The sequence below is a fragment of the Lactuca sativa genome, chromosome 4 (genome assembly GCF_002870075.4).
Source record: "Lactuca sativa cultivar Salinas chromosome 4, Lsat_Salinas_v11, whole genome shotgun sequence".
Classification (NCBI taxonomy): Eukaryota; Viridiplantae; Streptophyta; class Magnoliopsida; order Asterales; family Asteraceae; genus Lactuca; species Lactuca sativa.
In genome coordinates, this window is record NC_056626.2 from 405,367,736 (window position 1) to 405,395,604 (window position 27,869).

Below are 27,869 nucleotides of genomic sequence, written 5' to 3' on the forward strand. Positions count from 1 at the left end.
TTGTATCATGCCGGGTGGTTTTGGTCCACATCGTCGTTTGAACTTTCTTATAATTATGGTTTTTTTTAATTAATTAATTAACTGATTGATTTAATCTCGCTGAGTTAATAATATATGTTAGTAAACGAACAAATCTAACTTGGATTTAATATTTACTTTATAATGTTTTCAACGAGATGATATTATTATTTTTATTTGTTATAACGTTTAACACAAAATAAACATTTATTTGGCAAGAGAAATGTTGTCTATTTGTACGAAAGTATAAACTCATAATTTCCCAACATTAACATTTCATTTATATATGAAAGAGTTGGTTTACATCAAACGGATTACACATGAAACCTCACTACAATAACACTCTGCTCTCTAATGATCAACAAGAACTCACTGAAACAAGATCAAAAGAATACGAACAGAAACCCTAATACAAATCCTAAACTGGAGAGAACAATATGAGTGAGAGAGTAAAACTTGTCATCTGATATACGCAAATGAGAAGACAACCAACATTAAATACACTGGGGCGAAACCGGATCCGAGTTAAACAACCCGCATACAAATCATACCTGCAACACCAAAAGATACCACAACACCCCTCTACAATTGAATAAATAACATATTAAGACCATTCTTCTATAAATGACAAGTTTGCATTATATTACCTTTTAACACCCCCTCTCAAACTTGTCATTTTATACAAATTTATTTACCGAAAACATATTTACAAGTCCAAGTCTTTTTGACACGTACTCATGTTGAAAAGAACTTAATGACTTAGTTAAAATATCTGCATTTTGATTAGAAGAATCTATCTTAACTAATTTTAAAACATTATTTTTAATTTTTTCCCTTACAAAATGCACATCAATTTCAAAATGTTTTGTTTTTTCATGAAAAACTGGATTTAAGGCTAACTTAATAGCAGATTCATTATCACAAAACAATTTAACAGGAGTTAAATTTTTAAAACCAAGATCACTTAAAACCTTTAAAACCCACAACACTTCACATATTACTGATCCCAAAGCACGGTATTCAGACTCTGTTAAGGATCTGGACACTGTGCTTTGCTTCTTACTCTTCCAAGAAATAAGGGTGTTACCTAAATATACCAAATACCCAGAAACAGACCTCCTAGTTGTCAAACACTTGGCCCAATCAGCATCCACATAACCAACAATATCAAAAATACTAGATTTAGAAAATAAAACACCTTTACCATGACATTCTTTCAAGTATCTTAGTAATCTGAAAGCAACATTTAAATGTGATTTCCTTGGCTTGTGTATAAACTGACTTAATACTTGAACAACATAACTAATATCAGGCCTAGTAACAGTGAGATAAATTAGTTTTCCTATGAGTTTCTGGAACTCTGTTATATTATTTATAAGATCAGTATTATCATCACAGTCTTTGTTAAACACAAAATTAACTTCCAAAGGAGTTTTAACAGACTTACTTCCCAGCATACCAAATTCATGTAATAATTCCAAACAATACTTCCTTTGATTTAGACACACACCATTACCAGTAGAAAGAACTTCAATACCCAGAAAATATTTCAACAACCCTAGATCCTTAATTCTAAACTGTGACTTAAGAAAAGATTTTACATTTTCAATTTCCACACAACTGTTACCAGTTAGAATTATATCATCTACATTTACTAATAAAATGACAATGGTGTTATTTTTTGAACGAACAAATAAAGAATAATCATTTATACTTTGAACAAAACCAAAAACTAACAAAGATGAACAAAGTTTCTTATTCCACTTTCGTGGAGCCTGCTTTAAACCATACAAAGAGTTAACCAGTTTACAAACTCTACTATCATTTTTAGTATGATAACCTTCTGGCAAAGTCATATACACATCTTCAACCAAGTCACCATATAAAAAGGCATTATTAACATCCAATTGATAAAGAGGCCATGAATTATTAACAGCCACACAAATAACAATCCTAACAGTAACAATCTTAGCAATAGGAGAAAAAGTTTCTTCATAATCTATTCCTTATCTTTGATTATATCCTTTAGCAACTAGTCTAGCTTTATATCTCTCAACCTAACCATTAGATTTGTATTTAATTTTATAGATCCAACGATAACCAATAGGACTTCTGTTTTTTGGAAGATCAACAATATCCCAAGTATGATTCCTATATAAAGCTTCCATTTCCTCATTCATAGCTTTGATCCAATTTGGATCAGTAGAAGCTTCAGAATAAGTACTAGGTTCAAATGTTTTATTAAGATCAGACACAAAGCATTTACTATCATTGGCTAACAAAGAATAATTCACAGACTTTTCTAACCCATACATGTGAGAACTTTCCCCAACAAAGTCATTAAATCTTGTTGGTAAACGAACATTTCTACCAGATCGAGTAGTACCTAATAAGTGATCATCAGAAGGATTATTTTGTTCTAAGATACTATCCTCAAACATAATAGATGAACTAGGAACATCCACAACATTCGGTTGCACATGTGCCTTGTCACTTTGGTTGCTGACCTCATCATTAGAGGTCTTATCCAGGTTATGATCTGCTCCAGTACCTTCAGAATGAAGGGTTGTCCCTAAATCACCTAAATTATTATTTTCTTGAAGAGAATTAGACAACTGAGGGTCATCATAGGAAAATGGGTCACTTGGATTATTAAAACTAGTAGTTTTATCACCAAAAAAAGAATTAAGCCTGAATGGAAAAACTGATTCATAAAATTTGACATCCCTGGAAACAAAAACAAAATTTGAACTCAAAATCTTATAACCTTTTTGTTCCAAAGAATACCCAAGTAAAACACATTTTTCAGCACGTTCAGAAAATTTGTCAAGGTTATTCAGTTTAGTTGCAAAACAAACACACCCAAAAACACGAAGTTTATCAAAGCTAGGAATAGACTTATAAACGAGTTCATAAGGAGGGGCTCCATTTAATACATAAGTGGGAGTTCTATTTATAAAAAAAACAGCAGTTAAAATAGAATCACCCCAATAAGTCAAAGGCAAACCTGACTGAAATATTAATGACCTAGCTACATTTAGAATATGTCTATGTTTTCTTTCAACCACCCCATTTTGTTGAGGTGTATGAACACAAGATGTTTGATGAATAACACCTCTATTCTCAAAAAAAGTTTTCATGTTATGATTTAAAAACTCTGTACCATTATTAGACCTAACCTTTTTAATTTTAACTTCAAATTGATTAAACAAACGATTAAAGAAAGTAGTAACACAAGAAAAAACTTCACTTTTAGACTTAAGCAAGTAAATCCAAGTTGCCCTAGTGAAATCATCCGCTATAGTAAGAAAGAACTTAAATCCTTCTGAAGTGATCACTCTATAAGGACCCCACACATCTAAGTGAACAAGTTCACCTAAACAAGAAGTGACATGTTGACTAGTAGGAAAAGAATTCCTTGTTTGTTTAGCCTTATGACAAACATCACAAGGAGGTAAGGACTCATTTCCAAATTTAAGATGTGTTTTTAAAGAATTTAGAGCTTGGTCAGAAGGATGACCAAGTCTACTATGCCATGTTAATTTAGAAACATAACACATAACATAATTAAAAGTAAAGGAATTACCAGAAGGTACACTATCAACATAATAGAGACCTCCAGTTTCACTACCATTCCCCACCATCTCCTTTGAGTGTAAATCCTGAATTTTGCAACTATGTTCATTAAAAATAACTTCACACTTATTATCTTTACAAATTTTGTGAACTGACATCAGATTGACATTGAACTCAGGAACATCAAACACATAAAAAAGAGTTAAAGAGTTTGAAATATTTAAGTTTCCAATTTTTTCTAATTTAGCACAAGTTCCATTAGGGTGACTAACAAGAAGATTGAGCTTAGATACATCCACAATATCATGCATAAGAGATTCTGATGCTATCATATGTTGACTAGCACCAGAATCAACTATCCATTTATTACCATTATAAGATGAATTACAAACATTAAAGAAGCAAATACCTGCCATATTGGAACTGACAGATGCTTCCTCATTGCACTTTCTTTCTCCTATTAGACTAAGAAACTTGGCATATTGATCCTTAGTAAGTTGAGGAAATTCAGATTCTCCAGGATCAGTTGATCCAGGAGTAACTACAGATGAGTTTGCATTAAAATATTTAACTTGATTATTTTGATTAACATCACTCCTAGGTTTATAATCCTTTGGGTATCCAATTAGTTTATAACATTTCTCAATAGTATGTCTTTTTTTACCACAATTTTTACATTGAAGAGTTTAACCTTTGTTTTTATTATTAGAAAATTTATTGTTGAATTTACTATTAAAAGCACTAGGTTGACTCTTGGAACCAGATTGAGAGTCATTAGAAAGAGATCCATTCCTTTGAAGAGACTCTTCACGATATATAATTGAAAAAGCAGTTTTCACATTAGGAAGTGGATCCATAAGCAATATATGACTCTTAACCTGGTTATAAGACTCATCTAATCCACTAAGAAATTGCATGAGTTTCATTAGTTTAGAGTGATCATTTACTTTAACTGTAGCCTCACATGTACATTCTGTAAGACTAGTTAAACCACCAAACTCCTTCCATAAGGCATCGAGTTTATTAAAGAAATTAGACACAGATATACCATTTTGTTTTAAAGAATTAATTCTTTGATGAACATTGAACACCACAGATCCATCAACTTTATTATATGTTTCAAATAAGTTTTCCCAAATTTCTTGAGCATTATCTGAATAAGCATGACTAGCATAGATTGAATCACTAATAGAAGATAATAACCAAGAACACACAACAACATTAGCTCTTTCCTATTTTGATTCTTTATTTGTTTCAACTTTATTCTTTTTAAAAGTGTCATCTACAAACCCTAGTTTGTTTCTAGCCTTAAGAGCCTTAGACATAGAACTTTTCCAAATACGAAAATTTTCATTTCCAGATAATTTCACAATAACAATAGTTGTAGTAGCATTATCAGAAGGATAGACATAGAGAGGATCATCAAAAATATTTGAGTCATCCTTTCCACTTCCTCCTGGAGAATCAGCTGAACCAGCCATTTAAAACGAAGAACAATCAATAACCAAGTAATTAGGCAAACACAATCCAAGACTGACACAACAACAATTAGCCAATTAATCAGACAAATAGGAAACACAGAATCACACAGAAATCAGACTCATGTATTGACTTAAAGTCCAGATGGTCACCACGTTTGTCGGGGCCCAAGACAATCAATACAGAGTCAAGAAAACCAAACTAAAAAGCAAGAAAAATAATTGGTGTATACAAAACTACCAGGATCTCCCAGTCACAAGATATAAAATATAGAAAATAAGGAACAAGAAAACTCTCGTAATGCTTGATATTGCCATATTTTTACCTATTTTTAGGCAATATTTAAGTACATTTTTATTAATAAGTTGGTAATTTGTTTAGAATAATGGTACTTATGGGCTTAAATGTTATTTGTAGCAAAAAAGAAGACATTTTGAAGAAAAAGGACTAAAAACGTTAAAGGAAGAAACTTTGGGAGTTAAAAGATTAAAGGACAAGAAAATCAGGAAAAAGCGTCTTCACGTCGTGAGAACTGGAAGATTCACGACGTGAGAATAAGTTCTAGAAGATATGTACGCGGGTGAAGGAATCTTTGTCGGGCACGGTTATCTGGAACTCACGACGTGAATATCTTATTATTCACGACGTGAATTATAAAAATCAGCAACTATATATATATCCTTAACCATTACGAATAAAGGAGACTTTTGGCTAGAGAAAGGGTTTCCAAAAGGCGATTTTGAGCAGAAGAAAAGTCCTGGAAAGAGGTTTTCAACACCAAAAGAGTGAAGGTCCATAATTTAGTTTACTTATTTGTTACTTAGGAACATGTTTCATTATACTTTGATTTGTGTTAGTGTGTTAGTTGCTATTATGAGCAGCTGAATCTAGCTACTCTTGCTTAGCTAGATGAAGCTTCCAACTTATGAATAGCTTAATTTTTATGGATTTATTTAGTTGGTGAATTGCTTCTGTTGGATTTATAGTTACCTAGCATGCTTGTGTTTGTTTCTCTAGTTGCTTGATTTTATGGTCTGTGTAGCTTAGTGACCATTAACTGCATGAACTTGTTTACCTAATGATTTAGTGAATGTTAAATTGTTAGAGCTAGGATTGACCAATCTTAGTTAGTAATTAGAGTAAATAAACTTAGTTGTGTTAGAGAACGTGGATTGTGACTATAATTGCATTTACATAATAAATCTTACATAGCATATTCATATTCATAATTAGTTTTGTGTTTAATTGTGTGTGACCATACATAGTTTGACATGAATTAATTAATTATTGGTAAAGTTAGAATTAAATTACTAATACAATTAAAACCAAATTGATAATCCATAATTATTAGCTAGCCATAAGGACGAAGTGGATTCGAACTAAACAAGAGTGTGTTTTTACTTATTGATTAAATTTGAGTTAAGTTCGTCTAATCTTGTAAAATCAGATAAAACCCTTTCTAAACTTGTTAATAATTAGGTTAATTTGATAGCAAGTAGATTAATTAGTAACACCGTTCCCTGTGATCGACACTCGACTTACCCAAGCTATACTGTAATCTGACTAGGTACACTGCCTATAAGTGCATAGTTAGTTTAAGTTTGTTAGGTTATAAATATTAAAATTAGTGGGTACTTTCGTGCACATCAGTGCTTTATAAGATGAGATGAAAATAAATCGACTCAGTTTGTCCGTTCCTAACGTAGGGTTTATCGGTGATGAAATCCAACCCCTAGTGAGTTATTTCAGACAACAGATTAATCGATTGAAGAAGGTCCGTTTATAAGATGATCGATGTTCAACTATCACGCGACCAGAACACGAACACCTGCAATGAACCAAGAAAAACTCTCACAGTACCACGATAAAAAAAAACAGTAAAGAAGGAAATGATAAAACCCTAAATCGGAAAAAACTAAATCGATCGATCAACCAGAACAAATCAGATTTAGTAACAGATCTAAAAGAGTTATAAAACCTTTTAGATCTACGTAAGAAGATAAAGGAGAAACAAAAAATAAAGGAGTAGAAACAACCTTTTATGACGTCTTCAGACGATATACACCTCCGATGAACATCAACGAAGAAGATGACAAACCCTAAAGCTCTGATATCATGTACGAAAGTATAAACTCATAATTTCCCAACATCAACATTGCATTTATATATGAAACAGTTGGTTTACATCAATCAGATTACACAGGAACAATAACACTCTGCTCTCTAATGATCAACAAGAACTCACTGAAACAAGATTAAAAGAATACGAACAGAAACCCAAATACAAATCCTAAAATGGAGAGAACAATATGAGTGAGAGAGTAAAACTTATCATCTGATATACGCAAATGAGAAGAAAACCAACATTAAATACACTGGGGCGAAACCGGATCCGGGTTAAACAACCCGCGTACAAATCATACCTGCAACACCAAAAGATACCACAACACCCCTCTACAATTGAATAAATAACATATTAAGACCATTCTTCTATAAATGACAAGTTTGCATTATATTACCTTTTAACACTATTTGTTATTTTTTCCAACATCATATTTCATAGGTATATGCATGGGTCGATTGGTGTTGGTTTTGACCTAAAATCGAAACCGAAACAGATATAATCGGTTTTTAAAGAATTGGAACAAAACCCAAGCTCATGTTTTTTTTTTCTTCAGGTTTGCCCTATTGGTTTAGGTTTGTTGATACCAAGTACCTTAACCAAACTCTTGAGATGAGAAATAGTTATATAATGGATTAAAACTCTGGATGTTTCTTGTAAACTATTAAGATGAGAAATAGTTATGTTGCAGGTTTTGAACATGAGGCTTTTTTTCATAATTTCAAAAGCGTTAACCATTATACAAAAATGCTAGTTGTGCTTTTGATGCTCAAAGTTAATGATGAGAAATAGTTATATAATGGATTAAAAGTCCAGATGTTTCTTGTAAATTGTTGAGATAAGAAACAGTTATGTTGCAGGTTTCGAATATGAGGCTTCTTTTTCATAATTTCAAAGCGTTAACTATTAGACAAAGATGCTAGTTGTGCTTTTGATGCTCAAAGTTAATTTATAATATATGTATAAAAGTATGGTCTCATTCGGCTTTTATCAGTTTTAATAATTTCTAAAACCGATACTGACCCACTATTTTGGTTTTTAAAAAATTCGAACCGATACAATCGATTTGTGTTTTGACTTCGGTTTTTCAGTTTTTGGGTTCGGTTTCAATCACCCCTAAATTATTCATAAAAACAATTTATAACTCTTTCGCAAATATGACATTTTCTACTCATGAAAATAATGTATTTTTAAGAAAATAATCATGGAATTGGGTCATCTAAGTGTCTCTTTGGAATATAAATAAAAGTAGATAGTAAAATTTATTAAAGTTTTTGGTTTCTCAAGCAAAACATATGGGTTTGGAATCTTGACTATATCCAGTTTTCTAAAAGATACGTCATGGCTCGCGTCAAGGCGTGAGACGCAACTCCGCCGTTTTTAAAAGTCTCATACAGTGTTCTTAAGCATGACGTGTGACAAGGCGTGCCATGATGCGACCGAGACACGTTTTTTTATGCACTTTCTGATCAGACATACAACCATTAAGTTTTTGTTAACTATTTACTACTAGTTATTGATATAACATTTATAAACACTCAGTATATTTGATATAAATCTATATTTATGTGATCATATAGTTATAAAGTAATACAAAATTATATAAAATTATGTCTTGAAAACGATATGATCTCGCCATTCTCGTAAAGTTTGTTGCATGTCCTTAGGGCCTCATGTTTTTTACAACCTTAACTATAGCACACCTCTCGTTAAGTTTGGAAAAAAAATGGACCTCATGATAGCCCAAACACTTTAGTTAACTCTAGTTAAGTTTGGAAAAAAAACAATGGAGCTCTTGAGAGGCAAAACACTTTAATTAATTTTTCTTAATCTATTTTATTTATATTTGAAAGAAATATTTGTGTTAGTCAATTTTACTTTTTTATTTTTTTCAATAATAATTTTTTGAGGCAAAATACTAATTTCAAGAAAAAAAATCACAAACTAAAGTGGTGGTGGCCAATGAAAAAACGATTTCTAAAAAATATATTTTATGATATTTTTTTCAAAATATATGACTATTTTGTGATACGTGTAAAATTTTTAAAGGGTGGTATTTTTTGTGATATGATATGACTCCTAATTTTGACATTTTTGTGATTAACTCTAATGAACATTCCTCGATGAACCAATGACAATGATTCCATATCTAATTTACCGGATTGCTATATACTAAACGACAAAACAATGCATGTGATAGGCACATTCAAGTACAGGCTAAATACATGTTTTTGACCCACGAGGTATCATGCATGTTGGTTTAAGCAATTGAACCAATTCACATGTTATATGTCCCTAGATTGGGAACCAAATCCAATTTTACTTGAAATATAGACACCAAGATTCTTCACCAAGGTACATACATTTAAGATATGTGAAATATGATTAGACTTTTCAATTCAAAATTTTGCAACATACATGAAATATAAGAGACCATTGGAAATATTATAGGACAATTCTTTCAAAATTAGCCATTGATAATCTAGATAAGGAAATAATCAACTCTTCCTCTTTTGGGGAGAGCCTAACATATAGTCAAAACCAAAAAAAGGAAAAAAAAAGTCTTTGAAGTATATTCTATTTTTTCTAAAGTTTTAAAATTTTCAAAAAACAATCTTGTATTTATTAACATTTTACAAATTTGACTTGTATTTTTATTACAACATTTTTATAATAAAATTATTAAAAAGTGAATATATTTTAGCTGTATGTTTTTAACACAGGTTATGTGTCTTATTTAAATATAGATTATTTTTATAATATGTGTATAATATATGTTTTATTTAGGCCATTAAGTATACTATGCATTCCTCTAGTGTAGGTTTTCTTCAAGATAAGCAAGAGGAAAGCACTACACCAATTTTGGTTTACTCACAATGCATCCATAACTCGTTGAAAAAGATATGATGAGATATGAAATGAGTGAGAATCAATAGAGATATAGAAAATGAAATGAGTGAGAATCAAGAGAGAGATAGAAAATGAACGACCGTTGCCTCATGTGATGCAGACCACAACCCACAATGGTTGTAGTGCCATGTAAGCACAGCGCCACCTCCAAGGTAGTGTGCATGATCATGGGTTGGATGCCACCTGACCACGACAAGCTCGTATGCTCGGTATACCCTAAGGCCTTATATGTTAATTGGGTTTGGAGACATGTAATAATAATAATAATATAGTATGAGAGGAATAGTCATTTAAGATTAACATTTATGTGTACTTGTAGTATTTTTCGGGTGAGCTTTTGTTTGTGTTAAATAAGTATGACATTTGTTCCTTTTTACTATATATTTGTATTTGCTAGTATCTGCTCCAGCTTTGTAGCTAGTATATGTTCCAAAATTTATGCTTTAAGGTGGGATAGTATTTGTTCCACACTTTATGTTTCATGGTGGATTGACATTTAATATACATAAGATCTTATCTGACGAGCATATATTTTGTCCTTTGCTTTGTTCTTTAATGTTTTTTGGGGGTCTTATTTGTAAACAGTTTTAGCTGCTGACCATCTTATCTTCCCTTTACCTTATTCCTATAGTACTTAGGGTTTTATTATTGTTGTTGTTTTATATTATTTAAAAAAAATAAAAAAATAAACCAAGAATGCATATGCATTTGAGTTGAAGAATGATTTTACAATTGTAAAACTTTAGCAGCTTATATGGTGCTAATAAATAATATAACACTATTAGGGTTGGGAGGAAAAGGCGGTTTCTAAAATCAATAATGTAACGTTCCAAATTTTAAATCAATTTTTTCATTTTTTGAAAGAAAAATAATATCAAACTTTGTTCCCAAAGGTAATATAAAAACCAATTTGTTCAACATAGTTTCCAAATCAGAGTAATAACATATAATCAACGGAAGTCTAAATCATAATAACCCATTGATATGACTGTACAGTCACGCCTCGTCCTTGCCTCAATCACTAGAACAACCTGTAACATCCCAAAACCCATGATAAAAAAATTGTTTTCATTTAGAATAAACCATTGTTTTCATAAAACCCAAGTCACAAAACATAAGTGTTAAATACACAGCATCCCAAAATCAGAGTATCCAAAACATGCGGGAATCAAAAACTATACGAAATGTATACGATCAAGCCTTCGCCTTTCCTCGGTCATCTAAAGTACCCGAAACAAGGAAATCCACAACTATAAGCCCAAACTTAGTGAGTTTACCCCAAATACTCAACACATCATAAATACAATTACAGTGCATGCAAATTGGGTTTGTTATCCCATGGCCTCAACCCAAGCATCCCGGGTTTGTTGACATACAGTCTCAACCCAACCATCTGGGTTTGTTGGTCCACCACACAGAGCAATAACTCAACCCAACCATCCGGGTTTGTTAGCTTCCCGCATCAACCCAACCCCCAAGTATGTCGACATATGCAATTAACAATTAATCATATGATGATCCTACATCAAGTACATAACGCAACGAATGGATCGATCTTGGTGCCTCTGACCCATAGGCATAGTGAGAAAACTCACCTCAAAACAAAGAAGATAGTTGAAATGAACACAGCTTCAAATATTGACTCTACAAATCACATACACAATAAACATGGATCCAATATCAATCTATAATTCAAATTACCCCAAATGACCTAAAGACTGACTTGGTCAAAGTCAACGGTCAAAAGTCAAAAGTCCACATCAGACTGAGTACGCCCTATGTACCCCATCTCTACGCATGGCATAGAGTCTCATCCCCAAATTACAGGGCTCAAATATGTTACGCGTTGCGTACCCTTAGATACACTGTAACACCCTAAACCAGGTTTGACTTGAAACCCTCAAAGAAGTTACACTTTTATATAAATAGTCCTTTGAGTACGTTGGGTGTACTTATGAGTACGTTTAGCATAATCTGTATGGTTGGTCGCGGAGGAGCTGGACATACGCTGGGCGTACTCCAACTTTCTTGAAGTTGACAATTATGCCCCCTAGGGACCAATTCTGCAAAACATTACACCCCAAGGGTCTAAACTGAAAATTACAATGAGTCAAGTGTTACAAATCTCCCCTACTTAAATTAGATTTCATCCTCGAAATCATTCCTTACAATCCCAGGAACACCAGACAGTCTGAGCAACACAACCACAACCCCAAGCATACAACAACATTCCCAAAGGCAACCGAACCCAACCCTAGCAGGGATCTCCAAACTTGATGATGAAGGAATCCTTTCTCATCCTAAATTAATCCCCTATAGAATAACCACTTCTACTCCACCTGAAATCTCAAATCTCAAATTGGTTTGACTCCCCACCACTGCCAATTCCATTCCACTTGTCTTCCAAACTGACTACTAAACTTCTGATTACTTGAGGTTCCCACTTGAAAACAGAATCACAGACCACTTTCTGATTCCAGAAAATTTTCACTTGACGAAAAGGATTAGATATTCCTTCAAGAAAAAGGTTCATCCTGCTGATAACGATTACATGAATATAAAGAACAACAAGAGCCAATCTGGGAGTTAAACCTTCTAGTGATGAACAAGTCACTGCTTCCTTAACCGCTGCACCGATACACTTCTAATATAATTCTGATGTCCCATAACTTGTCCAACCCACACACAGGTAAAATCATTCCAAAACACGATCACAAAGGCTTTTTCTACCACCAGAACCAAAAATATCCCTTTTCCTGAACCCTTCAGCTGATGCCCTTGGCATACAAATTCCTTAATTCATATGTTACTGAGATAAAGACCTTGTACAAATACACTCACAATTCTCAATGCAAGTTACCACCGAAAGCTAATCCGATACATAATTCGCAACCGGAGATCCGAGGATTTACACTTGCATTTCATACGACATTTTTTGATTCACGACAACCCTTTACTAAAGCTGGATATAAAGATCCCCAACCACCACTGAGACTGTCAGTCTCACACCTGGTCCAGCCACCAGGTTTCTAAGAGTCCCACTAGCAAGGCTACCCTAGCCTATGTATCACTGTACGTCACTCATTGACCACATAACCATTCCTAAAAAAACCACGATCCAATACCTCGACCCAAACGGTCCCTACCAGGTCCCACCTGCATTGCGATAATCATACAAGCCGCACCCATGGGTCCCACCAAGTCTATACCAACGAATGAGTCACGCCCACGGGTCCCACCCCAACTAGAGCTACACAGGCCCAACCTCGCCTCCGACCCCAATGGTCCTCCTCCTAAAATGGAGAAATGCTCTCTGAAAATCCTGTCCGTCTTGCCCAAGGCACGAAATAATCCTTTTTTTTATACTCATGACCACCTCAATAATAGTCTACCTCAAACTGGTGAATGCTACAATCCCATCGCAATCTTACAACACTTCTATCCTATCTGCCAATCTAGTGAATGCTACAGCCATCCCACGATCTTACAGCATGTCTAACCAACCATGGTTACCACCCATGGTCTTACCACACCTATACCATCTCATCCCCCTCATCCTGATTCGATCCCACATTCGACTGAATTCCAATAAGGTGTTCAGGTCATGCTTCAAACCCTAAGGCCTTCATTAAAGAAGAGCAGACAATGAGGCTCTAGCACAACCCTCAACCTGGATCCATCCACAAGCCTTCTATACATCACAAAAAAGAAGTCGACCAACTATTGGAAGTTTCTTGAACTCCCAAATTACACAACTTAAGTCCAGACGACCACTTGATTCGTATTTCCTCCTGAATGGGATGTGAAACTTACCCTAGTTGCATACCCGATCCAACTCCCGAAATTCTGAACGATTATCCCTTGCTTAGATTCATCGAAGCTCTCCCATCCCACAAAATTTTATGGATTCCAGCCCATCTTACCTTCATATAACATGAACATACGATGACATGCGCTTACCAATACTAGCATTCCATTACTAGCCAATCTCGATGACTGCCCAACTCTTGAAATCTAGATGAATACTCCGCGAACTCTTAGCAAGTCTGATAACTCCAATCACTTCCCATGATATCGCACCAAATCCTTAAGTCCTTTATGTTGGTGACAAAGACCATAACCCTTGCTTGAACTATCTTCACCCCAACTCCCATCCTTCACAAAATCTCTGAATTCTAACCATCGCCAACCCTTGCGATAATAAAATTCCCCTGGAACTTCCAATAACCAAGCAAGCTCATGTGTTTTCCACCTTCATTTTCTTTATATATTTCCTTCCCTAGCAACGGTAGGGATTGGATCCAAAGGTCCTACCCTGGACGACTGCCAATCCCACCTGAATAATGCTATCACGCATGTACTCCGAATTTGCTGAAGAACTAATCATGTTGATTCGACTAAAGATCTCTCAATCAAAATTCCTGAATTGAACCTAACAAAGAACCAAAACAATCAACCGAACAATAGAATTCCACTTAGCAAGATACAACCCACGAATGACTCTTGTCATGCAAAATGGAATATAACAATTCTTGATGATATAACCCAATCAAAAAGAGAGAACTAACCCGAAGATAATACTTACCTATACCCAACAAGATATCAAAGCAATATAGATACAAATAATAATAAAGAGAAAAGCAAAAGATAATATACCCACGATAGCATCTGAAGAATTTTTGACATCCTTTTCTGCCGAAGTACCTGCGATGAAACCTGAGCTTCCCCAACCACTAAGCATGGGCAATTCTCCCTGATATGACCAGACTAATGAAAACGATGACACAGTTCTACCTCTAGGGTGCATTCTTGGCGGAGGTAGCCCTTCCATCCATGCTTGCCACACTTATACTTTCAACACACATGCTCATGTGCCCCTTCATCCTTTGTGGAAAAATTACGTCCCCTCGGGTATCTAACATTAGTCATGGCGATGTCCAACTGCTCAGATCGTCGAGTCGGACCATGAGGCCACTTCCATTTCCCCAGTTTCCAATTTGAACCATCTCTTGCTCCTGGGTTACACCGACCATCCCATCAACCGTCTAAATAACCATGGTATGACCCTCGAACTTGGCGACAAATCTATTAGTGACACACCCAATGATGTCGAGTAACTCCTCGCGTAAAGCTCGCGAAAACTCTGTGGCAATCTAATCATGGGATCGATACCTGTGAAAACATGGTGCATAACCCACCTTCGATCCCATATGACAAGAACTAGTAATAGGATCCTCCTTCTTGAAGGATTCTAGGGTTCCACAAGCTTTGGGCTGCAGATGAGTTGTAACGCATGAAGATTTGGGCCAGTCAATTTATAGACAATAAACGTTAAAAATGATTTTTTTGATAAATGATTATTTAGATTAAATAATCTTAACCAAAATTATAGTATATTTAACAAGGATTCCGTACATATAAAGAATGTTGAAATCTAACTTATAACGAAGAAGTTATGGCCCAGCAAAGTTTTTGCGATTAAACCGGCACGGCTCCGCGTAACGTAAAAAGTGAATTTTTGACGAAATACTTTTTAGCCTTAGAAATCTAAAAAAAAGTCGTATTATACGTTAAACTGAGAGTGTGCATATAGAGAACGTCCAGATTTGACTTCATTCGATGAAGATATGAATTTTCTAAGATTTAACGTAGGAGTACACAACCTGAAAAATGAATTTTAGATCGATCAGCTTTTAGCCGAAAAAACCTAAATGAGAATTGAAGATCTTGTTAATAGGAACTCAGCGATATAAAGACAGTCGAAAACGGACGTCAGATGACAAAGTTATGATTTTTTAACGGACATTAACTGTCTAAGTCTGTTAAAATATAATTTTAAAAATAAAGTCAAAATTAGTCGATGGAGTCTAAACGAAAGTTATAGATCACGTTGCTACCTACATGTGAATATAAAGAACGTCAAAAACGAAGCTTGCATGCGAAAGTTACGGATTTTAGAAGATAATTAATTTTTGGACTAAACCAACGAGTAACTCATGGCACGATCCGAGCCGCTACTTCTTCCCCACGACTTTTCACGAGAGGCAACACGTGGCATGAGTATGCCCAATGTATCCTTCGCATACGCACTGCGTACTCGGTTCTGACTACTTATAAATATAAGGTGTTTTTCACTATTTTTCTCACATCTCTTCACCCATTTCTCTCCCAAACACCCTCAAAGCCTCTACTCTTTTCCCTGGCACCTCCTAGGTGTTAGTAGTGAGTCTCGAAGTGACAGAAGGCCTCAAGAAGAAGAGCTTTCAACTCAGAAGTTTTGTTCGCGCAGAGCCCGGTTCCTCGCTAAACCTTCTTGTAACTGAGTTATGCTTACCATACTTTAAGTATAACTTATGTTTAAGTTCACTATCGTTATTATGAACCTATAAAAATATATCTATAAGTGATTCCAAGTTGTTATAATGATTGATCTACTTACGGTAATGATGTCTAGGATGTGATTTTGTGAGGTGTTTAAAGTGGGGTTTCCAAACAGTATACTTCATATACCAAACGGACCCTACCTCCGATATAATCCTACTTGGTTGTACCTTACTTGATAGATCTTGAAGTAGTGTAACGTCTGGTTCCTGGTACGCATTTAATTATAATTTATGCACTTTTGTAGAGCAACTCGACAAGTTGGTAGCCCCAAACGCGTCGAGTAGAAACCAGAATGGACGCAGAATTTTAAGTCACCTAATCGACGAGTTGAGAGCCCCAACTCGACGAGTAAGTTTGCCCGGATGAAACCCTAATTTCGGGGTTTTGCACCCTATTTAAGCATCTTAATCCCCACTAGTTGGCCTCATTTACAGCCTCCAAGTCACAAACCCTAGTTCCAGATAGAGCATTTGTGAGCTTGTGAGCCATTTTTTAGTGAACTTAGTGTGTTTTGAAGCTTGTGGAAGAAGAAGAAGCTAAAGGATTCAAGGAGAATATAGTAGATCCAGAGACTTCCTTTCATCCTCATCCTTTTCTGGTAATCAAGTCTCTAACTTGATTAGTAGTTCTTTAGATCTCCTTATATTCACCTTATTGGGTTTTGGTCCAAGAAGCTTGATCTTTGGGATATGGACGTCCCAAGTGAGTATAGCTTCAGATCTGGGATGATAGAGGGCTTTCATGGCATAAAGGTGCAAAATTTATGGCCATTGAAGCCCCATGCAAGCCATATGATGTCATTTTGGCCTTTTAAGCTCCAAAAGACCATGCATGGAGTGAAAGGTGGAAGATTTACGCGTCCATGTAGTGTTTAGGGTATGGATCTCTGTTTGTAGGATTTCGTTTGGAGTATGGATGGCTTGTGGACCAAAATCTAGATCCTAAGGAGTTAGGGTTTGAGCTAAACCCATCAAGGAAAGGTATTAATGGGTAAAGTTGGAAACTTTACCCTTAAAAGGACATTTTCAAGGTGTATGAGGAGTATGAAGCTTAGATATGAATAGTTGGGGCTTAATCTATTAAGATGGACCAAACAGATCGAGGAACTCAATGAGTTGAGTTGATTTGTCCCAATTCTGTAAAAGGTAGAACTTGACGAATCTGTGAAGGGACTCGACGAGTTGGCTCATGGTATCACGATTATGAGTAGCAAGAGAACTCGGTGAGTCAGGGGGATGACTCAACGAGTTGAGTCAACGGATTGTTGACTTTGACTTTGACTAAGCGTTGACTTTGGCTTGGACATTGACTTTGACCAAGGTTGACCGTGAAGGGGTATTGAAGTAAGGAATGGTATCTAAGGGGGTTGTTTTGTATAGGGCGTGAGTAGAGCCAGTTGTGGGAGCAGAGATGTTGAACTACTTCACTTGACACTTGAGGTGAGTTTTCCTCCAGTAAGAACGAGTCGAAGGCACCAAGGTTGACCCGTTTATATATGTTACTATGTTCCAGATTAAGGTCTGATGTCAGTCGGGGCCCGATTTAGGTTATGTGTTTTTCCGAATTTCGATCCGATGCCGGGGTGGTACCCGAAGAATGTTAGTATGCTTGATGTCTTTGTGATTCTTGCATGTGTTTGTATTTGTATGTTTCCGGACTACGATCTGATGCCGAGGCGGTTCCCCAGGAATGTTTGTATGCTTTCCGGATTTCGGTCTGATGTCGGGCGGGACCCGAGGAACATTTATATTTCTATGATTAAGTGGTTATGCTCATGTTATGTGTATTAGTAGTTATACCATTATGTATGTCGAGTTTTGCTCGATGTCGGGTGGGGCCCGATGCTGGATGCGGTCTGATGTCGGGTGGGGCCCGATGCCGGACAAAGGCTGATGTCGGGTAGTGCCCGATGTAGCAGGGCGGGGCCCAATGTATGTTATATGCAATTATGTGATTATGTGTATGGTATGTGGTAGTTTGGGGAGACTCACTAAGCTTCGTGCTTACAATTTTCAGTTTTTGTTTCAGGTACTTCTGCTAGTAAGGGGAAGAGCTCGGGATGACTACATTGCACACACGATAGCTTCTAGCCTAGGAGGATTCACTCTGATGTTTTGACTTATGATTTTGATATATTGACAGATGTTATGATATTTTTAAGATACACGATTTATGACTTTTATATGATGAACAATACTTATGGTTTTTATTAATGATTTTAAATGAAGTTTTTGGACCGTATTTTTGGGATGTTTCAAGTAGACTTTGAGTTAGTGATGGATCTAGACTAATAATTAATCACAATAAATAATAGACTAAGACTTAGTGATAATGACACTAGGTTTCGTCAAAGGAAAAGACAATTGTTAGAAGTGAAACGATGCCCGACTTATGAGTTGTCACTTTAACAAGTGAGTGCACATACGAAAAACAAGCATTACATATAAGTAACTTGGATCTTCTTGAAAGATTGTGTGAACACTTTCCGAATCTGATATATCGATCATATGCCAGTGTTACACGAAATCTAGATTATGAGATACTCTTTCAAAGAAAAATCTCAAAAATTAATAAAGAAATATATAAATGTAGTATAGTCTTTTCATGTTTGTCAGAGACGAAAAATACAACAAAAATCATGCAATAAGGACAGTCCGATTGCAAAATAAAACTTAGAAAATAAACGTGTAAGCTTGACTAAATCATATGGACGATTTAAATAATTTACTCTATTTAATATATAAATTGTCTCTATTAAAAAAAATAAACACAACATATTGTTGATGATACCAATCGGACCATGTATGTTTTAACCTAATTATCATATTCGGATAACCTACTTGTTTGACGCATGTAGAGTACGGGGTTCAAAGTCGTTTACTAATTATATTTCTTGACATGACAAATGACAATATTAGAAGTTAGTTATGGATTAGTGAAACTGTTTCTTTCTCTTTTATGAAGTTATATAACATACTTTTTTCATTTATCTTATTTTGTGTACACAAAATACATCAAAATAGTACATAGTCAATTAATGAAATGACAATATTTATCATTCATATTGTGCATCATGGATCTGTCATGTCTTCCATAATCCATATGTACGAAATAAATGGACAAATATTATATTAGCCCATCGAACTTATTTTGTTTTTTTAAAAGGTCACCCAACTTTTTTTTTGTACATTAAGAGGAATGAACTCTCGTTTAAACTGTTAAAAAAGTTACTTAATCCACTATATCAGGTTTTAATCTCGTTGTAGTCTCATTTCGGTTTTTTATACCCAAATCTTTCAATCATTCGGAACCGGTATCATTTAAAATAGGAATCTATGACCATTTATGACATGAATCAAGTGAAAAATGTTTTTATAAATGTAACATCTCTCTCTGGCACGTATCACAATATTGTCCGCTTTGGGCCACTCGGCACGAGGACTTCCCAGGGGGTCACCCATCCTGGTACTACTCCCGCCCGAGCACGCTTAACTGCAGAGTTCTTATGGGATCTGCTGCCCTCACAGCTTTAAAACGCGTTGTGATAAGAAAGGTATCCACACCCCTTATAAGGAATGCTTAGTTCTCCTTCCCAGCCGATGTGGGATCAGATCTAACCCACTTTGACCCCCCATTATAGGGTTCGACGTCTCCGTCGAACCCATTGACTCGTGCCCTAGCTCTGATACCATTTGTAACATCCCCATCTGGCACGTATCACAATATTGTCCGCTTTAGGCCACTCGGCACGAGGACTTCCCAGGGGGTCACCCATCCTGGTACTACTCCCGCCCGAGCACGCTTAACTGCAGAGTTCTTATGGGATCTGCTGCCCTCACGGCTTTAAAACGCGTTGTGATAAGAAAGGTATCCACACCCCTTATAAGGAATGCTTAGTTCTCCTTCCCATATTTCCATGCATTTCGGTTCTTGGGTATTCTGTTCGGTCCTAACCGATGCTCATCTCTCAACCAACTTCGATTGCATCTCCATTGTAGTCCGGAGGTCTACAACAACTCATCGTCAATACAAGCAGCTCAAATGTAATTATGCGCAAGGTAATTTTGTTTACGACATGTTATTCTTGCGTTTAAATCTTGATTTCTCAAATGCTCTTTAAATCAAATAGTTATGCTACTCATTACCAAGATTGTAACAGCCCAAAATCTCGAGTATTGTTAAATTGCAATTTTGGGGTGTTTTAAAGGGGAGACTCGGCGAGTGGGAGCCAGACTCGCCGAGTAGGGTCGCAGATTTGGTCGCGGGTTCGCGACTGGACTCGACGAGTCCAGGTATGGACTCGGCGAGTCGACGCTGTTCAGCGGAAACCCTAGCCGTTCAGTATTGGGTCGTATATAAGGGTTATTATGCCATCATTTCACGACTTTGGATCGATTGGGAGGAACCCTAGACGACTGGAGCGGCTAGAGCAAGGATTGAAGATCATTGGTGATTTGAGGAAGTTATTGTCCAAGAAGGAGAAGGTTTTGGCCAATGGGACAGCAAGGGAATCACGTTTTGTGGCTTGGGGACACTGAGGGTGCATGATTCAGGTAACCTTTCGGATTATTTTCTGTGATGTGAATGTGTGCATGGATTTAGGGTTTGTGAAACCCATTTGGAGATTAGACGGATTGTTGTGTCGTTACCCAATGTTTATAACCTTGTATTAGGACCCTTAGAGGTCCAGAAGGTCCCATGTTTGTTTATTCGGGAATATATGTATCTCAGGAAGCAGTTCGATCGACTGTATGGCGTGGACTCGCCGAGTCGGATGATCAGACTCGGCGAGTAGCTTGAAGATTCACTGGGACTCGCCGAGTTGTTCTTCAGACTCGGCGAGTGGAGTCGGGGTGGCCCCGCGATTCTTCCAGGAGTGACTCGTCGAGTCAAAGAGGATACTCGACGAGTAGAAGGGGAATCTTAGAGGATTGAAGGACGACCAGACTCGCCGAGTCGCCAGGGAACTCGCCGAGTCCAGTCGAGCTGTCAATGGACTGTTGACTAGAGTTGACTGGTGTGATTTCTTAGGGTCAACTAATGAGAAGGATAGAAGTATTAATAAGAGACATATGATGTGACAGGGAGCTTGTAGCTCGGAGGATCAAGTGTAAGGGATTTCAGGAGTTGCTATCTTCCAGTGACTGCGAGGTGAGCCTTCTCACTATACTGTACCCGGAAGGGTTTGACTGTGTGACCGGAAGGTCGGATATGATATGTGATATGTATGCTATATGTGGTATGTTATATGTTATATGTGCTATGTATGTTATGGGCCGGAAGGCATTATGTTATGGGCCGGAAGGCGATATGATGTGTGATGGACCGGAAGGTCGGCGTGGGTAAGGCCGGAAGGTTTACCCAGCAGGGACGGAAGTCCCCTGAGACACATGGACCGGAAGGTCGGGCCGGAAGGCAATGTTATGTGGACCGAAAGGTCCGGGCCGGAAGGCGTATGTGCGTAAGGTATATTGGGGAACTCACTAAGCTTCGTGCTTACGTTGTTTATGTTATGTTGTTTCAGGTTCTTACAGTAACACGGGATGGCAACGGTTCGATTGTACACACCGAAGAAAGAGTTGTGCTTTGGAGGATCCTGGTTGTCTATTCAAATGAAAATGAAACTATATTTTGTAATTCGAATGTGAATAAGATTTTAAAGAAGTGTTTTAATATTAAATTGATTATTTAAATGAAAAATTTTGTTTTGGAAATCGCGGTGTTACAAAGATTCCATTGCAAAAAGAGTGTGTAGAAGAGCACTCGTTCACTCATGGCCGCCAAAAAAACCCAAACGAAAATGGGTATATTAGCGATGAAAAATTGGGGCCAAATAGCATTAGAGTTTCAAATCTTTTTGGTAGTGGTAGAGATTATAATTCACGTCAAGAATCAGGGGAGGAAGTCGATTCCAAATTTTCGAGAAATTACAATGCGAATGTTCAAGAAATCGAGGGTTTCAGAAGGGTTGAAGATGATGGCGATGAAATTAGACTTACGCACAAATTGGACTCCGAACCTTGAAGGCGAATTAAAACAACTACTTTGAAGTTTGAAGCCTCAACAAGTTTCCTCCGTGCTTAGGAATCAAAATGATGCGCGGATTGCACTTCAGTTGTTTTATTGGGCCGATCGACAATGGCGATACCAGCACCACCCCATTGTCTACAACTCCATGCTCGAGATCCTTAACAAAACTAGTTTGTATCAGGGCGCTAAAAGGGTTAAGACATACATTTTATAGGCTTACCCGATATCAGGTCACATAAAGATGTTTTAAAACAGAAAAATAAGAGTTAATTAACTTAATGTACAAAAAATGTTGAGAGACCTTTTAGAACAAAGACGAGAAATTCGGTGGGCTAATATGACATTTTCCCGAAATCAATTAAGAGTAATCAATAGTAATCACTAGTTTTACCATCAAATTTATTATTATTCTTCTTATTATTTTTCGATATAAAATATAACTTTTAGAAGATATAATGTGCATTAGATTACATCATCTTTTCTTATTATATAAGATAAGTTTGATAATACCACACGTTTAAAATCAATAAGTATGAATTTAAAACATGTCAATGATATGACTTATGATAGCTTTTATCGCAGAAAAGGTAATGAATTTGTATGAAAATTTTAATTAATCACAGGATTTCAAAAACCACCAAAAAGAAATAACATGTCTTTAATTGATTATTATTCTTTTTAAATCAGTAATGACTGAATGTAAAAACAAAATGGCCAATTTACTTGTGTTACAAATAAATACGTTCATTTTTATAAACTTCGAATTTTTTTATAATAAAAATTTCAATAGCCAAAATAAAAATTAAATGAAACATAGTTGCTATTTATTTGTTAATGGGCCATAAGCCCACTATTTTTACTGGGCCAGCCAAACCAACTATGAACCATCATTAAATGGCTGACAGGCCAAGAAGAGCGGGTAAAACAGTAAAAAATAAAACCCGATAGCTTTAACGCGGGAAAAGGAGCCGTTAATAAAAATTGGCGCGAAAACTCTAAAATTTTACTCGAATGTCATGCTGCCCTCCTGCCCGACAAATTACGGGCAGCTGAAAATCCCTCCTCAATTATGCGCCCAGAAAGAATCCTAAGCAATTTGCTTACGTCTCTCATTTATATCCTCACCTTTCTCTCTCTGTCTCCATCTTTTTTTGCCGCCTCCATTCAAAGCATCAAATTGGGCGTATATTCTCATCAGTGTTTTTGGCTTCTAATCAAGTAATCATCTCCCAAAAGTGTGATTCCATCGCTTCAAAAGCTCATTTATTCGATTCTAGGTATGGGATTTTCGAAAAAGCATCAAGCAGATGGAGATTCTAAAGAAGGAAATAAATGGATGATTGCTGGAATCACCTTACGTGCTCCTTTGAAATCGATTTCTACGAAGATCTCCAACAAGGAAGACGATGAGAACTCCAAATCTGGTTCAACAACTCCGACCTCTAATCAATCGAGGATACCGGAGGTATTGCCCTGTCCGCCGCCGCCGAGGAAGCGCCGGCCGGTGTCTACGTGTCATAACAATGGAAATATGGAGTTTTTTACTTCACCAGATATTGATTCGTTTTTCAAAGTATTTCCAAATTCTGGAAGTTCCAATTGAGTTCGTAAGATCTTTTTATTTTGTTATGTTTCCATTAATTTTAGCTTATTTTATTCTGATTGTTTTATTTTGTTTTAGGATTTTTAATAGCTTAGATTAGACATGTACACATACATATATGATTGATTACTCATGAAATAGTTATCGCAGATAGTTCTTTTGTTCGGATTTTTTTTTCTTTACTTCAATAGTTTTCTTTCTTATTGGTGTCATAAGATGATAAGAAATTGATTATTTGATTAATGTGTGGATAAAGTTGTTTATTATCTTGGGATTAAATTATTTGTTTCGTAAGAAAGAACCAGAAAAGTAAAATAACTTTTTAAACCATATTCTTCATTGTTAATAATTTCTCGATGAAACAATAATTGTTGTAATGAATGATAATTTTTTTGAAACAAAATATTAGTAAATAATGTATAAAAGGAATATTATTATAATTGATGTAATAAATTGTTCTAACCCAACATTAAAACTTATCTTCTACATTATTTTTCAACCCAAGATTAAATTTTACTGCAAACTTATTAAATTTTAGTTTATAAGTTGATATTTTGACTTTAAACTTACTAGTTTTAGTTTATTATCTATATTTTGTTTTATTTTTAACGACATGTTTTTTTATTAACAACGATAATAAATATATAAAAATAACAATATATAAAAACAGCAAAAGACACCAATATCAAGTCATTAGATATGGTGAAACAAACACTACAATGGCAAACTAACATGACGAACTTTGGATGTATAGGATGAGTCTTGATTAGCCTTTTAAGGTTGAAAACTTGATTGAAACAACTTCAAGTTGATGCAACAATGTAGTCACTAATGTTGAGCAAAACATCGTCTTTGATCATAAACGGCCTTGTCACCTGAAGTGGTACAAAACAACAAATTTTTTCTTTTGGAAAAGGAACTTTCATAATGAGGGTAGCCGAGCCAGTTTTTGTGTACGGACCAAGGTTCTAAATGATGTGAGATATGACTTGACGGCAAGATCAAACCTTAAACTATGACGAGTCAGACCATTTTTCAAGGCGTGACAATTTTATATACATTAAAAAAGACAATTCACATAATTATAAAATTATATTAAATAAATCAAGCTTTTAGAGGTGTTATATTAACACTTAATATTAAAAAGTTAACAAAAACTCAATTATTTTAGGCCCGATAAGAAAACAACAAAACAAAAATGAAAAACGCACGCCTTGAAAAAAAACTCACACCATAACGCGATAAGGTACCTTTTGACACATTATTTGAGCATCATGCTTAACAAACTTGTTTGAACGTTTTCCTAACAGCTACACCACGATTCGCGTCATGACACATTTTGACGCCTTTTAAAACCATGTTACCTACTAATCATCTGTTACGAACATGAGTCATTGTCATATATCCTGGAGTCATTGTAATTGAACCTCCATTGTTATATGGACCGAATAGTATCAAGATTTGAATATGTATTAATGGGAACTCATTATATTTTTCACATGTTTTAGCAAGTCATTACAACCCAAATGGTTAAGTGGGACAAAACGATATTAAAGCATCACCCAATTCTTAGAGACCACCATAGCCAACAACACTGGTAGAAAAGTTATAAAATCTACGACTATCATAAATTGCCATAAAAGAAGTTATTTTGAACCAAAGTGATGATTTATTGATTAGGATAAAAGGAGTTATTTTCCTGTTTATGCATTTTAGAAGGCATGTAAATATAATTAAGAAAAAGAACATATAGTTATTTAGAAAAAGTATCTTAAATAATACTTTGAATAAAAGTAATTAGACCCTTGACTTTCCTTCTTCACATTTTGTCTCTCGTTTTTGTCTGCATGTCCTACTTTAATAATATGAGGTTTATGGAATTACATATTAGGACAAAATCTCGTAAATCCCATCTTGTTCTTATGAATTATGATAAATATTTATGAATTATGCGATAAATACTTTATATCAGTGCTAATAACCAATAATCCAAGATCTTGATTATTAAAGTTAGTATTTATTATCTTAAACTTCTAAAATATATTTCATCTAAAAATAGTGGGTGTCATCAAGATCGGGATATCAACAGGTTACGATTACAAAAAAAATTAGAACCAGAACCAGTCATATTAACCAACAGTTCTGATTCCAATTTTTTTTTAAAAAAAAAAGGTATATAATTGCAATGGTCACCTCTAAATACAAGTGGCTTAGAGCACCTACATCGGGTGCTTTCAATTACCTTGCAATGCCACCTGGACAATCTTTGAAAGCCACGTTGGCTAAGTTATTGCAACGGCCGAAAGCCTTGCAACAATAAATAAGTGAGACCATCTTTTACTTTATCAATTATGACATATAGTTTTAAATGTGTTATGTTATACCACACACATGCATATATAATATATAATAATTATAATATATTTTGAACATATTTAAAATTATAAATTAATAAAGTGGTAATTATAAAAGATTATGTGACATCTTTGAAAGATTAGTGGTCTTATACCGATGTGGATGGTTTTAATGAAATCTAAAATAGTCGCACCTTGGTCTAAAGCATTTTACTTTACATAAAAAAAAAATATAATATTTGATATGATATATGAATTATAAAAATATATTTATTTAATTGTGAAATGCATCTTTCCATACCTAAACTACTGTCCTATAAATGCTATTCATTAGAGGCGATGAAAAGGAAATTTTATTATTCTTAATGTTTGATTTCCGAATATTGTTCAACTTGGTCCTATGGTCTAGTGGTTAGGACATTGGACTCTGAATCCAGTAACCCGAGTTCAAATCTCGGTAGGACCTTATTTCTCTTTTAAAAAAAAATCTTTTTTAGGGTTTCATAGTCTATTCTTAGTTATTTTTAACATGAGTTAGTTTTGATTCTTTCTTTTTCGAACATTTTTTTAGTCTAGATATTAAGTTTATGGTTTCTTTTTTCTTTTACAATTTCATAGGTTAACATGCATTTTTTGTGGTTAAAATTTAAAAAGAAATAGAATGGTAGTTCTTTTTTTTTTTTTCTCAAAAAATGTGTCAAAATGTTAGTTTTCTCTTGTAATTAAACATTTTTATAATATAAGGTAGAAAAACTTATGTTGCACTAATAAAATGAAAAAACTTGAAAAATATTTATACTTAACATATTTCATTTAAGGCTACACATGCTAATCAACTCTTTTTTTTTTCTAAGGGATATTGATACAAAAACCTTTGTCGATTATTAGCGATTATATCTTAAATTTGTTTTTATGTTCATTAATGTCTGAAAATTAAAAATATTTTATCATTAATGTCTTTTTAATAGGTTTTTTTGGAACCAGCCAATAAAATTATAATAAAAAATAAAAAACAAGAGAAAAAGTAAAAAGCCACAAGTCACTAGCGATACAAGAAACCAAATTTAATAGGAAAATAGAAACATAAATATAGATTACACATTAAGAAAAGGGCATTGAGAATATTCTGCACATATCAACTCCATCTTGTTTTCCGTGTTCTTCACCCAAAGGAAAGTTACAAATTTGACAATATCAATGACTTTATTAGGTGGTAGCCGATTTTTTTTTGAAAACTCTGTCATTCATTGCTTTTCAATTGCTTCATAATGTACCATAGCATATTGGCAGAAATATCTTCCTCCGTATTAGGCATGATACCCACCTAGCAGCGAAATCCAGGACATTAATCACCGTATGAAAGTCTTCCATATTCACGTTCACTTTACACCAC

General features: G+C 35.1%; 1 protein-coding gene and 1 non-coding gene across 2 annotated transcripts; both read left to right on the plus strand.

Moving 5' to 3' along the window:
- The first annotated feature begins 23,798 nt into the window (after positions 1–23,798).
- LOC111883062 (cyclin-dependent protein kinase inhibitor SMR6) lies at positions 23,799–24,209 on the plus strand. Its single transcript, XM_023879428.1, has 2 exons — positions 23,799–24,092; positions 24,201–24,209. The coding sequence occupies exons 1-2, from the start codon at positions 23,799–23,801 to the stop codon at positions 24,207–24,209; spliced, it is 303 nt and encodes a 100-aa protein (XP_023735196.1).
- Positions 24,210–26,870: 2,661 nt separating this feature from the next.
- Positions 26,871–26,942, plus strand: TRNAQ-CUG (transfer RNA glutamine (anticodon CUG)). The gene has a single exon. It is a non-coding gene; the product is annotated as a tRNA-Gln (tRNA).
- Positions 26,943–27,869: the final 927 nt, after the last annotated feature.